The sequence below is a fragment of the Arachis ipaensis genome, chromosome B02, assembly GCF_000816755.2.
Source record: "Arachis ipaensis cultivar K30076 chromosome B02, Araip1.1, whole genome shotgun sequence".
NCBI classification, from domain to species: Eukaryota; Viridiplantae; Streptophyta; class Magnoliopsida; order Fabales; family Fabaceae; genus Arachis; species Arachis ipaensis.
This window is the reverse complement of record NC_029786.2, coordinates 153,603-169,715: the sequence shown is the minus strand read 5'-3', so window position 1 is coordinate 169,715 and position 16,113 is coordinate 153,603. Positions and strand designations below refer to the sequence as shown.

The 16,113-nt window shown below is 35.5% G+C and overlaps 3 protein-coding genes across 5 annotated transcripts; 1 reads left to right on the top strand and 2 right to left on the bottom strand.

Annotated features, from left to right (window-relative positions):
• On the top strand, window positions 296-2,048 carry LOC107621057 (ribosomal protein S19, mitochondrial). Of its 3 annotated transcripts, none has more exons than XM_016323104.2 (2): window positions 296-450; window positions 1,453-2,018. In XM_016323104.2, the coding sequence occupies exon 2, from the start codon at window positions 1,455-1,457 to the stop codon at window positions 1,845-1,847; it is 393 nt and encodes a 130-aa protein (XP_016178590.1). In that variant the 5' UTR covers window positions 296-450; window positions 1,453-1,454; the 3' UTR covers window positions 1,848-2,018. The 3 variants fall into 3 exon arrangements, with proteins under 3 accessions (XP_016178590.1, XP_016178594.1, XP_020970122.1); XM_016323108.2 differs by having other exon boundaries at window positions 300-443; XM_021114463.1 differs by having other exon boundaries at window positions 313-438; window positions 1,453-2,048.
• LOC107621047 (putative threonine aspartase) lies at window positions 5,634-9,966 on the bottom strand. Its single transcript, XM_016323096.2, has 11 exons — window positions 9,709-9,966; window positions 9,563-9,613; window positions 9,034-9,154; window positions 8,690-8,774; window positions 8,264-8,345; window positions 8,058-8,184; window positions 7,787-7,881; window positions 7,517-7,680; window positions 7,166-7,289; window positions 6,296-6,400; window positions 5,634-5,974 (listed from the first exon to the last, which is right to left on the bottom strand). The coding sequence occupies exons 1-11, from the start codon at window positions 9,886-9,888 to the stop codon at window positions 5,900-5,902; spliced, it is 1,209 nt and encodes a 402-aa protein (XP_016178582.1). The 5' UTR covers window positions 9,889-9,966; the 3' UTR covers window positions 5,634-5,899.
• LOC107626524 lies at window positions 11,834-15,022 on the bottom strand. The gene is made up of 2 exons (XM_016329428.1): window positions 12,259-15,022; window positions 11,834-12,138 (listed from the first exon to the last, which is right to left on the bottom strand). Exons 1-2 carry the CDS (start codon window positions 15,020-15,022, stop codon window positions 11,834-11,836), a joined length of 3,069 nt encoding a protein of 1,022 aa, XP_016184914.1.

The following is a 16,113-nucleotide window of genomic DNA, read 5'->3' as shown; positions in this document are numbered from 1 at the left end:
CTTATAAAATATTAAAGAAAAACACTTAAATGTCTCAAGAAATATAAAGATATAAGTATTTGTCCCGACAATTTTTGCTTTGAAAAAATGTCTTATACTTTTTTTTTTAGTTATATTCAAATTCTTAACCATATAAATTATGAGATAAAATTATTTATTGATCGTTTAAAAATGAAAAATTTATCACTTATTTTTTCTTGTTATATAATTTTATTATCTTCTAGTAAAAATTCAAAATTTAGAAGTTGTAAATTCATATAAAAAAAGGGGTATGTATATTAGACCTTCCTTATGTATAAATATCTTGGTATATATAATTTCATTTTCACTATTAGGAAAAGTGGTATATCACTCAATGCTTCCGTGAGAACTGGACTTGCTTGCCGCTATGATTTGATCGGAACACTCAATTTTCGCCGCCGAAAGCTTTATTCAACAGTTAAGTAAGTGGTATATCACTGAATCCTTCCTCTTCCTTTTCTGCTTATTCAATGTCTTGTTCCTACGTTACGGTTTCCCCAAATTCCTTTCTTTTTCTTCTTTGATATTCTGCTCTGTTGGTCGGTTAGTTTCGGGTGCAGAAGAAGAGAGGAACCCTAGGCTTTGCTCCATTTCCGCCTCTCTCTCTCTCTCAAGCCTGGAAATCCTCAACCCTAGGCTTTGCTCCATTTTCGCCTCTCTCTCTCTCTGCTGTTTTTTTCTTCTAAATCCGCTGAATATGTAGTTGTTCTAAATATGCTGAATTGCTTTTGTGTGAATCTGCTCTGTTAGGCATATGATATACTGATAGTGTTCTGAATTGCTGAAGTGCTTTTGTTGAATTATTGAGTTGTTGTTTGTTCTTCAATTATTGTGTTGCTTTTGTTGTTCTAGTTTGTGGATCTGTTTGTAAGGTATAAATTATAGTTGTGTTACTTGTGACTTTGAGTTAGACATTTATGCCAATTATGTGTGATTAGTTTAGGTGAGACTTATGAAATTAATTTTATGTTGTCAATGTATATAATTTGCTAGTTCTATTTACATCCTACACTAGCCTTCCGAATCAAGGTAAAAAACTACGAGTTCACTCCCTTCTGTTGTTTCATCTTTTTCTTTTAGGTTTGTTTTCTTCTTTTTTTTTTTCCCCCTTCCCCGTGAATGGCCGTGATTGTGCAATTAATTATCAGCAAAGATAATTGAACATGTAAAACCTTAATCTAGTCCTTGACCAAAACTGTTTTGTAAGGGAAAACTAATTTCTCACCCTTTTCGATTGGTAATGGATGAAAATTTTGAATTTAGGAGTTAAATTGGACTTTTGCTCTTACATGAATAGTGTAGTAAGTAGTGTGTGGAACTGTGGATTTTAGAACTAGAGAATGAATGCGATAAACACGGAGTGTTTAAAATTTTGTCTAATGATTCTTCAAAATCAATTTATTTGTATTACTTTTGTTTGTGTTTGACTAGAAATGAGGCCTACAATGATGCTTAGGGCTCTCAACAAGCAGTTCATTGGATTGATCTCGGACAAAAGCTTGACCAGTGCATCCAATGCTGCTGTGAAGAAGCCACTGCCGCTCACGGCCTCTCGCAAACCAGCGTTCATTGATGCATTCCTTCACAAGATGAAGAACAACAAGACCCTTCTCATGAACAAGACAATTTGGTCTCGGAGATCCACCATCTTGCCCGAATTTGTGGATACCACTGTCAGAATCTACAATGGCAAAACCACCGTTCGCTGCAAGATCAATGAGGGAAAAGTTGGTCACAAATTCGGGGAGTTTGCACTCACCAGGAAGCGCAAGACCAGAGAACAACAATCCAATGCTAAGAATGTCAAGCCCAAGAAAAAGAAGTGATTTTTTTATCTGGGTCTTGGAGATTCCAAACTGATGGGTATTTTTTAGATGATGGTAGTTGTTTCGTAGGAACACTATGTTGTTGTAGAATGTTTAACAATTTTGCTTTCAGATAATAATAATATGACAGAGCGATTCCATGAAATTTGATTATAACAATTCTTTCCTTTATTGTTCTTGAATGAAATGAGTTTTATTTATTATTATTTTTAACAACTTTTTTTACTCTTGTTTCTTTTTTAGTTTATATTGTAGCTCATTGTTCTTTCCTTGATGAATTTGGGCTTGAGAGGAAGTGTGGAGCAGAAATTTATATCTGTATTATCTGTTTATGCTGAATGTCCTGCTTGCTTAGAGCTGATCCTGGGAATGGTATATTTAGAGAGGGAATAATACTTAAGAACTTAAAGTCTTAAGAGAGGATGACAAAAAAATTATAGAACTTGGAGTCTCTATCACTAGGAGGACTTTTTCAAAATAGTGATATTTAAGTAAAAAAAGCCTTGAAATATACTAGGAGAATTTTGCGTAAGTTTTGGTCCTTCATCCAAGTTGGTCTTTGGTAATTTTTATAACTCTGAAGATATTATCGAAAAAAAAAAAACATTGACAGTTAAAAGATTTAACAGAAAAATCAAAATGTATTTAAAATATGGAAAAAAGACAGATAGGTCCCTGACTTTTCAAATTTTTGACAAATACATCCCTGACAAAATTTAAATACAAAAAAGTTCCTGACTTTAACAAACGGAGGACAATTTAGTCCTTCCGTCTATTTGCCTCTCATACACCAAACGGAACTGGCTGACGTGGCTGAAACGGTGTCCAGGTGTCCGTTACGGTGCCACATTGGAAGGGGAATAAAGTTTGAAGGACAAATAAGTCCTTGACGTCATTTTGCAAATAAAGTTCGAAGGACAAATAGGTCCTTGAGAAATTTTTTTTCCATTATACTTCTATTATGAGAATTTAGTTTATAAAATTATGCTTGTATTTTGAAATCTAGTTAACTTGTTGTATTTTGCAATTTAAATTATTTGTATTAAAATTGTAGAAATTGGACTTGTTCTGTTTCTATTTTTTTTTTCTTAAATTGCATTAGTTCAGTTTTAGTGTATTTGTGTATTATATTAGAATTTGTTAAATTGCATTAGTTCAATTTTCATCATATCAGTGACATACTGACATTAGTTAGTATCAGTTCATTTATACATCAAGTTAGCATTAGTTTATTTGTGCATCATTCATGTATTAAGTTAACATTAGTGCATTTGTGTATTATATTAGAATTAGTATTTTTATCCATAATAACATTACGAGAATAAATTTTTTTAAAATTATAGTTCACCCTATTATATATATAATAATTGCTATAATTGTCTTTTCTAGTGTCAAAATTGCAACAAAAAAATATTATACATACACAAAATATCAGTCGCTCACATCTTTATATATAACTACATGCATTATTTCACATATTTTAGAATTAACATATATTTACACAAATAATTAATTTAATAACTAATTTTTAATTTACATTATACACCAAAAATAGTTTAATATAATTCAATTATTGTTAAGGTTGCAACTCACAATCATTCCTTCTCCCAAAACCATTATCTAAGTTTCTAAGTAAATGATAAACACAGTTTGGTTAACTTTGTTCCATCAGCATGTTGTTTCAATCATATTGATTATCATTACTATCAATCTCTCAATAATTATCAATTTTTGCTAGTTAATATTCGTTAAAATTTTGATCTATTAGAATATTAATATAGATTAAAGGATAGAGTTAACATCTTAATTAAAAAATGATTCTATTTTAGTTAAGATGTTAATTTTTATTGGGTTAAATTAACTCAAACTAAAACTAAAATCCAATTAAAATGTGCCACGTCATAGAGGATAATTTACATGTTGTTTTAGAGGAGGTTGGGTAGAACTCACCTTAATTTTAACATTCGTTATCTAAAATTTAAAATAATTTAATGTGTATACTTTTACATTTAAAATATTTTAATTATAAAAAAATATCGAATGACATATTTTGATTTCTCAAATTACTAATATAAAATATAATTATATATAGAGTAAAAATAGTAGAGAGAAATATAAAAATGAAGAGAGGTAGATGAAAGAATTTAGGAAAGGAGTTTATTAATTTTGAAAAAAAAAATTCTCAAGGACCTATTTGTCCTTTGAACTTTATTTGCAAAATGACGTCAAGGACTTATTTGTCCTTCGAACTTTATTCTCCTTCCAGCGTGGCACCGTAACGGACACCTGGACACCGTTTCAGCCACGTCAGCCAGTTCCGTTTGATGTATGAGAGGCAAATAGACGAAAGAACTAAATTGTCCTCCGTTTGTTAAAGTCAGGAACTTTTTTGTATTTAAATTTTGTCAAGAATGTATTTATCAAAAATTTAAAAAGTCAGGGAGTTATCTGTCTTTTTCCCTTAAAATATTAATGATAAAATCAAAGCGTATTATTTGCATTAGACTTTAGGCGTAACATTTTGGCGTTAGAAAGAAACAAATTTTTCTTACAGCTTGCTTGGACAAGCTTCAATGAAAAGATTTTATTTTAAAAGGATCTTAATTAAATCCTGTTATTAAGAAGTAAAAGCTGTTTTACCTTTAGATGTAAATTATTTTTTAGAAAAACTTTATGTTTAAATACAATATTGAAAGATTTTATTTTATTTTTGAATATCCTATTCTAAAAGATGAAAATTATAATTTTGCGGGAAGAAAACATATGCTTACTTTTTCTAATAATTTTACTTTTATTAAAAAAAATTTGTCAAACATATATTGAAAGACAAAATGATAATTTCACCTAAACATGAAGCAAGAGCAACTGAAAAAGTTGCTTGCTCAATAAGTCAATAGTGAATAGACAATACTTTATAGGGAGAGAAGGCGCATTTTCGTCCCGCAGTTAATTGTTCATTCTTAGTAGCGACTGTTTTCAAGTGCTTTTATATTAAATCTCTCGACTGCAGTTCCATTTTTCTTGAATCCATGATAAGAGCTTTTTCTGCTATGCTAAGTTATATTTTAGTAGCGACTGTTTTCAAGTGCTTAGGAAACTATGTTAAACTTTTCAGACATGAAACAGTAATATCTTGGATTGTTTAATGTCTTAAAGGAAGCACCATATATTTGTTGACAAAGTCATCTTCATTTTAATTTATCATGTGACAGCACATAAACGAGCAGAACATCTTGAACACTGTAAGCATCAAGAAGGATGTTGATGGTTTTCATCCCTTAAATATTGGTTGCCTTGCCATGCGTGGAAGAGATCAGAACCCCTGTTTATTTTGAAGTTTATATATTAAAAAAAAAATTGATTCCATTGACTGATCTTTTCCGGTTTTCCCTTTTTTGTGCACTTGTGTTTCTACATATATCTATAGGGAAATACAAAAAGAAAAAGAAAAAGGAAGGAGTTTAAAGAGGCAGCAGCTGCCATGTTTCACTTTTCATGTTTAATAACGTTATTTGTACAACTAAGAGTTATCTAACTTCTTTCTTTATTGTTGTTATTGTTATTATTTTGAGATTAATTAGTGTGATTCTCTCTCAACTTTATTATTTTCCTTGTTGCAAACTATTATGAGTTACCAATTAAAATATGTTCATTGTAGGCAACTTTAGATTGTTGCACAAGTAACATTTTCATTCCATGTTTATCAGTTTATATAGTTTGATCGGATGTGCTTTTCACAAAGGTAACCAAACATGGCAAACGAATTAAGATTCTAAAACATAGATATTTCAGAACCAATGGCAGCATCATTTTAAGAAGTGCCAAAGTGGATATTTCATCTGTTAAAGTTAAGAGGTTCAACTAATCTTAAAGATCTGTTCGTTTGCAGCATTGTAACATAGTTTCAGTCCCCAACCAATACATGGTACAATAAATAGCAGTGACAAAATTTTAAGGGAAAATCTTTGTAAGAGTTTTTAATGTAAGTGTCATATGAATTCCAATTCTTCATCTTTGACAAAATTTAACTGGAGATCTCAATAATCATCCATTTAAAGATCTATTCGTGCTCCAAACTGATCAACCGAAGTCTTCCCCTTTTGTTTTGTACTCCGAAGAATTGAAACCTGCAAGATATCACAACGGAAAAAAACCATCATTTTTCAAAAGGTTAGTTCAGAAGAGGATCAAGCTAGCAGAGCTAGATAAACGTTTTTTGCACTCATTCTAAATTGCATACTGAGCTAAACACACAGATTAATAGATGTGTGTTGGCTCAAAGTACGAGGTTCTGTAACTCGAGGATAAACAAGATGCTGAAGGGTCTAATAACCATGCTAGATTAGAAGTATGAGCATCCATTTCTAATATACCAAGTTAAAATTCAATCAAACTAACGATATTAAGTATTCTAAAGAAAAATCACAAAATCATTTTAGCTATGTTACCTTGGGCCGTTCCATAGAGCTTCCAAAATACCCTACCCCAAAGGACAAGGAAGTGTAAGCAGCTGCAATTTCCACAGCATTCAGCCTTGATGATTTTCCTGAATCCTAAAGAAATTAACATTTAAATAAAAAGATCAGATGATCTCCAGGGTTTTTTTAATTAAATAAATAATTAATTATTCATTTTCAAAAATGATTAATTATTTTTGGCAACAGGGTATTGTGTTTAAAAAATTAAACTGTATTTTGCACAAGAGATTTGAGAAAATTGAGTTAACTTATTTCGCATTTGTTCCACATTTCACATGAAGGTAGTGGGAAATATGTTGATTTTTTTCAAGCTAAAACCACATCACAGACATGCAGAGTGTCCTTGAGTTTTATGTGAAACTCAAACCCCATGGGGGCACATGCGAAATGAGCGGAACAAGTTAAAAAAATTAAACTCAATTTTCCTAAGTCCCTCATGTAAAATGCTCATAGTTGTATGAAATATGGAAATGGATCCTCTCCATTTTTTTTTTCACTGAAGAGAATAAAGTGTGATCTCTCACCTTTAATTCTATAAGTGGGACCAGAAATTAATAAGAGAGAGAACAATGAATAGTGAGATCAAACACTGGACACTATCCAGTTTTTTTTCCACTGGAGAGGATCCACTCCCTATGAAATATGTTGATTTTGCAACTCCCTGGTGCGAAATGCAGTTTAATTTTTCAATGCAATATCCTATTTGCGAAATAATAAAGTTGTGTATAGTTGCAACTTCTACAACTTTTGCGTATGTTTGGAAATAATTCTTTTTTTATTTAATTGAATTAAAAAGAAATCTTCAGACATAATTATTAACTGAGAGCTGAAGGGACTCACAATTGTAGATAAATCCGACTGCACAACCAAGATCCCATCATTGCTATCTATGCCACTTTGATTGCTATCCTCAGCAACTGCACGTAAGACTTTGGCGCAAGCAGAGGCAGCACCAGACTGTGAACTGAGGGAAAGTAAAGTTTAAAACTAAAAAGATACCAACTGTTACTAGAATGTACCTAGTTAGGAGGAAGAAGAAGATAGGAATAATGCTAAAAATTAACTATATCACTAAAATGACACTATAAATGAAGTGCACAGAAACCCTCTATAATTGGACGATAATCCATATAAAGATTCTCTCCCTATTTCTTATATATATATAAACAGTAATCAAGGAATTAACCATACAGCGACAATGAAACACAGCACTCCCTAGCTGCGAATCCTTTCATTAGGTGCTCTCCCGCACCTGAGACGCAACAGCCAACCTTGAATGGAGATCCAAAGGGACCTTTTGATGATGCCCAACAACCTGAACCAAACATTGCTGCTAACCCAACTCGTCCACTAACCTGTTGGATAATTAGTGGTATATTTAATTATGACAAATTATTTACTATTCTACCACGAAAGTGCAAAGCACTAGAAGAAAAGTAAATTACGAAAACAAGCCTTCACCTTCAGGGCAATACCACCACTGGAGGCCCCTGTTGCTACATGCCCCTCATTGTCTACACAAATAACTCCAACTGTGTCCATTACTTGATCTTCCACTGCATAAGTAAATTAGCCTGTTATGTGCAAAGACTTTATCTCAGACGAGTACCCATCTCTCTTCTTTTCCTTTTTTTCTTCTCTCTTTTTTTTCAGAATAAGATTGGTTGATATTTGATATGCATGTAGGCTCCCCCCCACGGGAACTGTTTACCATCGAAGTGTTCCAATATACCTGCCATTGCGGTACTTCCACATACCCCAGAACATTTGTTGGGAGAGTCTTCTGTTTTAGATCTTGCAGCTTCAATCATATATTTGTATTTTGACCATTGTGCTTTAGCCCTTTCTGTGACCAGCCACTGTTATGATACATTCTAAAGTTTTAATATTTAGTGACAAGCTCCAAGCATAAGTGAAATCATAATATGAAACTAAGACCTCATTGGCCTCCGTTATACTAGATGGCAAATCAATGCCCTTCGACTTGGCCCATGAACGAGCTCCTTCACCCACCAAGAAACTGCAGATTTACAAATTTCTTTATGTTAGGCAATAGAGATTATCATTTCAGTGAGTCCTAATGAGGTAAATTTAATTTTAAAAAGTTATGCTAACAGTGTACTAAAGGCACTTGTTAAAAATACACAAGTAGAAAAAGTTTTTAGAGGGAAAAAAAAAAGAATAGGGAGTCCCAGTTAACAAGTAAATCGGTAAAGAATGAAGGTCGGTATTCTAGATCATTTTTAAGTAGCCTGATTTAAATTTATTGTTAAAATCCGTTTAACAATTCCATTTTGGATTCAGAGACAAGGTGATGGAAAAGCCTTTGCTCACAGATGCAAGAGATGTTAAGTAGTAATTTACATTGGTGGAATTCGGCCCAAAAGTGGAGATCCAGTCATTTGCTCTTTGGCCAACAAAGCAGCAATTTGGATAGCATTTCGGACACCTGGTCTATAGTAAATGCAATAAATACATAGAAACAACTTAACAGAAAATTTGACATATAATAACAAATTCCAAAACTCTTGCCTAAGCAAGCATATATTAACAAAAGACATAAGCCTTCCCAGGTAAGTAATCATTTATCATTTTACCCAGACTTTGTTGTGCTAAATTTGTTTTCACTTTCCCATTTTGCAAAATATTTCATGATTTGAATGTTGAAACTCTTGAATCTATCATGTAATGCAACAGCATGCAAGTACCTGGCACAGCTCCAACAGCACCAAAAGCTCCAGATTTGCCATCCATGATACTGGCATCACACTCAATGCCGCCATCTTCTGTCAAATTAGAGCCCCTTCCTGCATTTGTGCTTGGATCATCCTTCAACACAAGTACCCAAAATCAATTCCTTTCAATTATTACAAGCTTACAACAGACAGTATCTTATCCTAAATGTAAGTCATATTCCGCTACGTAGTGTCTTATGCTAGAACAAATGTTTGGTTTCTAACTCTCAAAATCAACTCTTGCCTATAGAATTGATCTTGGCATAACTGAAAGAGTACCAAACATAAATCACTTTACATTAAAATCAATTCTAACTAAGGGTGCGTTTGTTTCAGCATATACAGGAAAAAAAAAAGAGAGAAAAAAAAAGGGGCTAAAACGGACGCAGTCTATATTAATTCTACAAAACCTGAAAAAAAAAAAAAAGAAGATAAAAATGAGAAAGGATTGATTTTTACGCTAGGAATAAATATAGGGAACAAGAGAAATAAAGTGGAGGACCTCCAAGACTTGAATGGCAGCCACAACAGCGTCTATGCATTGTCCTGAACCCTATATCAACCAAATTAAAATAATAAAAAAAAATGGAATTAAAATTGGAATTGAAAATCGAAATTGAGAACCGGAAAATTAAAATTTGTGGTTACATCGGAAAGGAGTTGAGAGGCGGTGATGCAAGCGCGGTTCATGGCGGACCTGAGGGGTTTGTCGTTAGAAGGAGAGTGGTAACCGGCGCCAACATGAACCGCCACGAAGAACCTTTTTCGTTCATTTCCTTTTTCTTTTTCATTTTGCTGGTCCTTACTACTACCATTCCCACCAACCATTGCTATTTCTTCTTCTTCTTCTTTGCGCGCTCTTGTTACTGCATGAGTACTTGCTTCTTGTCCTTCGGTGTAAATATTATTATTTTTTGGTTTCCACCAGGATATCTATCATGCCAGAGGTCCAATGACTAATCCCTCGAGTACTGTAGAAGTACACAAAGTGGACGATCCTCCTAAGCAATCTTTATTCCAATCCTCCAGTGAATATCAAACCCAGAAGAGATGATTAAAAAACACAAACTCTCATCCATCTATGCCAACTTGTATTATTATTATTATTATTATTATTATTATTGTTAATTTTTAGTGTTGTATAATATAATAAAAAAATATAGCAATTTATGTATGCTTCCTATATAGCAATAGTATTATATATATATTTATATATCTCCTTTTTTAGCTCTTTTCTAAAAATATTGGCATATAATTAATGTAGATAATATATATACTTAGCAAGTATCTCTATTGAATTAATTATAAAGGTTAATAAAAGATAATCCATATTTTTTTTTCTAATTGTAGCAAGTAACTCCATTAAAGATATTGGCTAATTATTACCATGTACAATTAGTGTGTATGTGTGTGTATATATATATATATATACGAATTAGTCGTGAATTATTACAATTATTTATCATCTAGAAAATTCGTACCTCATACATAGTTCTTTTTCTTTATTTTTTTTTATACCTAATTGCTGCTAACTACGATTCTATCAACAGTATTATTTAACAATGAAAAAGTTTGAAAAATAAAAGCAAAGATTATAAAGTTATGGAAAGTCCTATCCAAATTTGACAAGAGTAAGACGGCTTACCTAAAAATAGTTATCATAGATGATAAGGTAAGTTGACTATTTTCCATGATTTTTTTAAGTGATGTTAGATCCAGTTAATAAATATTTTTTTGTTCATATTTTAAGTTTATTTGCTAAGTAAACCCTTGCACGAATTAAAGACAATACGATTTAATAGAGTTATAAGTGCTAGTAGCCTTTATATTTAATTTGTTTTACAGTGTGATAAAATTCGTTGTTCAATCAAGAATTATTTGGCAAAGATGTTTGAGAATGATCTGATCGAGGGGAAGGTTTATGTCTTGTCAAATTTTCTGATTGAGGAATCAAACGGAATTTATCTTCCGACTGCACACGTGTGTAGAATAACTTTTAAGAAAGAGTCACGTATAGTCCATACGGTCAATGATCGTAAAATTCCTGACAATCATTTTAATTTTCTTGCTCATGATGATATATTGAGACAAACAAATGAAAAATCTAACTTATTTGGTACATAATTAATTTGTATTATTATTATTGTGTTATTCATTTATTTGTCCTTAATTTTATGCTTTTAATTCATTTTTTTTTTCAATTAGATGTTATTGGACTCTTGACCAAAAAAGGAGAACTTATATCATGGTCAAAAACAGGAAAAAGTGACCATTACATTGTGGTCGATCTCCATGATTTGCAGTACGTGAAGGTTTACAATTTCACAAATAGAATTTGTTTTGTAACAATTATAAATTCATATGCAAAATCTTTTATTCTTTTGTTATATATTACTAATTATTTCTCTTAATTTTCGCTTTTATTTAGAAATGAGGAAAAAATAAAATGCACACCGTAAGATCAATTTGCAACTCAATTACTCAATTATCTACGTGATCACCAAGCAACTGAATACATACTTATTCTCCAATTTACAAAATTTAACAAGGGCATTGGTAAGTATATTGATTTAACCTTTTATTCAACATATTTATTTATATTATATTTGTAATCATATTATATTTATTTTTATGAATATATCTTTTTAAAAAATACTATTTGGAGGAGACCGGCAGGCGGTAGTGTGGAGTACTTCGCCTGTTGGCAGATAGAGCACTGGCGTACATAGTCCTTGACCATACGAGCCATATCCTTCCAGAAAAATTGGGGTGTTCATCGGCACAATGTCTTTTGATAACCACCATGGCCACCAATGGCTGAGTCATGGCACTCATAAAGAAGCTTCAGGATGAGGGACGAAGTAGAAGGGATTATCAGTTGGTCCTTCCAAAACCAAAGACCCTGCCGGTGCTGTAAATTGTCAGACCGAAGATCCACCTCAAAAAATATATCCGAGGGGTTGAAGTGCTGGAGATCGGACCGTAGCTGCGTGAGAATGTCGCAAGTGAGTGATGTGACAGCAAGAAATTGGCGAGACAGCCCATCGGCACCTTGATTATCCGAGCCCTTTTTGTATTCTATCTCAAAGTCATAGCCCAAGAGTTTGGCCAACCAAGTCTGCTACTCTGGCGTTTGAATGGTCTGAGCTTGGAGTTCCTTGAGGCTCTTGTGATCCGTCCATATCACGAACCTGTGACCAAGCAAGTAGTGGCGGAACTTAGCCACCGCCGCTAAGATTGCTTGCATTTTCCGGGCATAGACGGATTGCTTCTGAGCCGTGGAGGAGAGTTTCTTCGAAAAATAAGCAATGGGATGTCCAGCTTGACTGAGAATCCCCCCAAGACCGGTACCCAAAGCATCTGTCTCGAGCACAAAAGGTTTAGAGAAGTCGGGAAGTGCCAGGACTGGTGCATGAGTTAGAGCCTCTTTCAATGTCACAAAAGCATCCGAGGCTGATGGCGACCACACAAACCCCTCTTTGCGCAACAAGTCAGTGAGTGGCGCGGCCAGAGTGGCAAAATTGCATATGAACTTTCGATAGTAACTCGCCAATCCCAAAAACGCCCGAAGTTTCTTTACTGAGGTTGGAATCGGCCAACAACGAATTGCTTCAATTTTTGAGTCATCCACTCTCACTCCCTCAAGTGAAACCACATGGCCCAGGTACTCAACTTGTGTTTTTCCGAATGAGCATTTAGAAAGTTTGGCAAATAGAGAATGGTGCTTGAGCACGCGTAAGACATACACTAGATGATGGAGATGAGACTGCCAATCTGCACTATAAACCAGGATATCATCAAAGAAGACGAGCACAAATTTTCGTAAGACCTCAGAAAAGATAGCATTCATCAAACACTGAAAGGTAGCAGGGCCATTAGTCAGACCAAATGGCATAACAAGCCATTCGTATAAGCCGTGGTGGGTTCGGAAAGCCGTCTTAAAACAATCCTCCGGTCTGACACGAATCTGATGGTACCCCGAGCGGAGGTCGAGTTTAGAGAAAAACCGAGCACCGAACAATTCATCGAGTAATTCGTCCACCGTCGGCATAGGAAAGGAATCCTTGATGGTGGCATGATTGAGGGCCCGATAATCAGTGCAGAACCGCCATGAGCCGTCTTTCTTTTTCACCAAAAGCACGGGAGAAGAGAAGGGGCTAGTGCTTGGCTGTATGATGCCCTCGGCTAGCATCTCAGAGACGATCCGCTCAATCTCAGACTTTTGGCTATGAGGATATCGATAGGGGCGGACCTTAATAGGCGTCGTTCCGGGTAACAAGGTAATGGTGTGATCATGCACTCTCGGCGGGGGCAAGCCTTTTGGAACCTGAAAAACAACTGAGTAATCCTGCAATATAGAAGCCAAGTCGGGCGCCAAATCAGAAGGTAATTCCAAAAGAGGAGGGGTGTCTGTAACCATTTCTTGGAGTTGAAGTGTGTACATTTCCATAATCTCATCTGTTATGTGCAAACGCCGCAACTGATGAAATTGTGCCTGAGCTGGGTTGACATCTTTTTCACCCTGCAAAGTAACCATCTCAGCCCCAACCACGAAGGTAATGAATTTTTCCTTGTAATTAACCAAATGGGTGTCTAGTGTCTCAAGCCAAATGTCACCTAAAACCAGCTCCTCACTAGCAATGGGGAGTACGAAGGCCGATATAAGGAGCAAATGATTCTGAATGGAAACCGGTAAATCACGAACCTCACCCTCGCATTGTAGCAAAGCACCATTACCCACCTCAACCTTGAATCTTGGGGAATAATGAATGGGCACTGCCAGGCGTCGAACCAAAGTCGGGTGGATGAAATTATCCGAGCTGCCGCCATCCATGAGTACGAGGATGTCCCTGCCTTGCACCAGACCTCGGAACCTAATCGACCGTCGGGTAGGGATGCCGGCCATGGCATTGTACGAAAGGTGGAGGGGCTCGACCATTACCTCAGCTAGTACCGGCGGGGTTTGGTCTTCTTCAGTAATCTCAATTGCAGAGTCCTGGTCAGTAGGAACTTCCTCCACAGTTTGGACTAGAAAATAGTGCTTGGAAGCACATTTGTGGGAAGGAGAATAGCGCTCGTCACAGGTAAAACATATGCCCTTTTCTCTCCGAAACTGTATCTCCATTGGGGTTAATTTGTGCATTGTGTTAGTCTTTGGAGGGGTGGGGAGGAGTGGAGGATTTTGAGGCGGTGGCTGTGCAGGGGAAACGGTAGTGAGTGGTTTTGGGGCTAAGGCGGCGGTAAGCCGAGCCGGCGGTTGCTGGGGCTGAGCAACGGCAGAGCGCCAACGTTGGGTCTGAGGCAGAAACTTTTCCTCAAACAATTTAGCAAGAGAAATCGCTTGCAACAAAGAGATCGGGGAACGGGCTTTCACCTCCCGTTTCAGTTCCGGATGAAGACCACCCACAAAGCAATCAAGTAGCAGAGCATCATCTAAGCCGTATGCACGGGCGGCCAAATTGTTTAAGGATTCAAAGTAAGCATTCACAGTGGTGGATTGTTTCAATTTCAGTAGCTCCTCCCGGGGGTTTTCAAAATGGGACGGCCCGAATTGCATTTGCAAGGCAGTGGAGATGGCAAGCCAATCGGCCATAGGTTCGAGTCTCTCCCACATCTGAAACCAAGTAAGGGCCCGGCCTTCCAAATTGACGGCCACCAGATCCAACCGTTGGTCCTCAGAGATATCATAGATGCGGAAGAAGCGTTCTACGTGATAGATCCATTGGGAAACATCCTCCGTGCCAGAGAAACGAGGGAAATCCACTTTCATCTGACGGGGGTGGCCAAAGACAGGGGAGGAAGGGCCACGTCTCGGGGATTCTGCCAAGTGCTGCACGAACTGCTCCTGTAACAAACCAAGTGTTTGTGTGATAGAGGCGAATTGCTTGGTGTAGCCATCCGATTGCTCGGTTAAACGAGAAATTGCAGCTTGCAACGTTTGGAGACGAGTGTTCTCTGTCATTGGAACTCAATAGAAGCACCAAATGATAACAATTGCAAGCTATAGAGAATTCTGATGAAGAATTGAAACAGTACAAGTGTAGTATAACAACACCAATATAGTATAGCAGTATTAGGAAATAGTCCAAGTAATCAGAGTATGAGAGAATTAGATGGAAAGAATGAAGGAATCAATGAATGTAGTCCAGGTTCACCTGCAAAGGGGATCTGAATTAGAATGTGGAGTTTTCAGAGAGAGAGCACAGAGAGAAAAGATAACAAGTCAGAAGAGAAGACTCACATTACACACACACCCCATAAGGGCCTTTTTTTCCTTCTTAAGCCCCTTTTGTCACACCCCTTTCTTTCCTCTTTGTATCACTTCTTTTCTCTTTTTTTAATACGGGACAGTCCAAATAAACTCCATTTAGGCAAAAATCTTCCTAACCCGCCCAATTATTCTGACTTATTCTGAGTTTTCAACAAAGTTTGTTTGGAATGGAGAGCATCATATGTGGACTCATAGAAAGCAAGGGTATGCCATAGGAAGAATATCTTATATGCCACCAATGAATAAAGAAGATTACTATCTAAGGCTACTTTTGAACATTCAAAAGGGATGCACGAGTTTCAGTGATCTAAGAACAGTTGATGGTGTGGTTTATAACTCCTTCAGAGATGCATGCTATGCACTAGGACTGTTGTAGGATGATAGAAAATTCATTAATGCAATCTCTGAAGCAGGAACATGGCACTCTGCAACTTTTTTAAGGAGACTTTTTGTTGTTCTATTAATATCAAATAACATGAATAGACCAGAGTTTGTTTGGCAAAAGACTTGAAACTTTCTCTCTCATGACGTACTATACTAACAAAGAAGATTATTGCAAATGAAAGATAACTATAGTCTATTACGAATTTTTTTTCATTGTAGAATTCAATTTAGCCTATAATTATAACAAAAATATTGGATAATGAATGTTGAGAGTGATTCTCTAGAACAAAATGCCTTTTTTGGAAGTAAAATTATCGTGTATATATGGCAAAATTGTTTGTTGGTGTTCACTTTAACTTTTTCTCTTTCTCTGATAATATTTAGAAAATTTAACAAAA

Bases quoted from the DNA above. Each gene is read 5' to 3' on its own strand.
- LOC107621057 (XM_021114463.1), top strand. From the start codon at position 1,455: ATGAGGCCTACAATGATGCTTAGGGCTCTCAACAAGCAGTTCATTGGA.
- LOC107621047 (XM_016323096.2), bottom strand. From the start codon at position 9,888: ATGGTTGGTGGGAATGGTAGTAGTAAGGACCAGCAAAATGAAAAAGAA. The intron at 9,614-9,708 runs GTAACCACAAAT...TGGTTGATATAG, and splicing joins CCTCTCAACTCCTTTCCGAT to GGTTCAGGACAATGCATAGA. The intron at 7,681-7,786 runs GTGAAGGCTTGT...ATTATCCAACAG, and splicing joins GTGGTGGTATTGCCCTGAAG to GTTAGTGGACGAGTTGGGTT.
- LOC107626524 (XM_016329428.1), bottom strand. From the start codon at position 15,022: ATGACAGAGAACACTCGTCTCCAAACGTTGCAAGCTGCAATTTCTCGT. The intron at 12,139-12,258 runs GTCACAGGTTCG...ACTTTGAGATAG, and splicing joins GTTCCGCCACTACTTGCTTG to AATACAAAAAGGGCTCGGAT.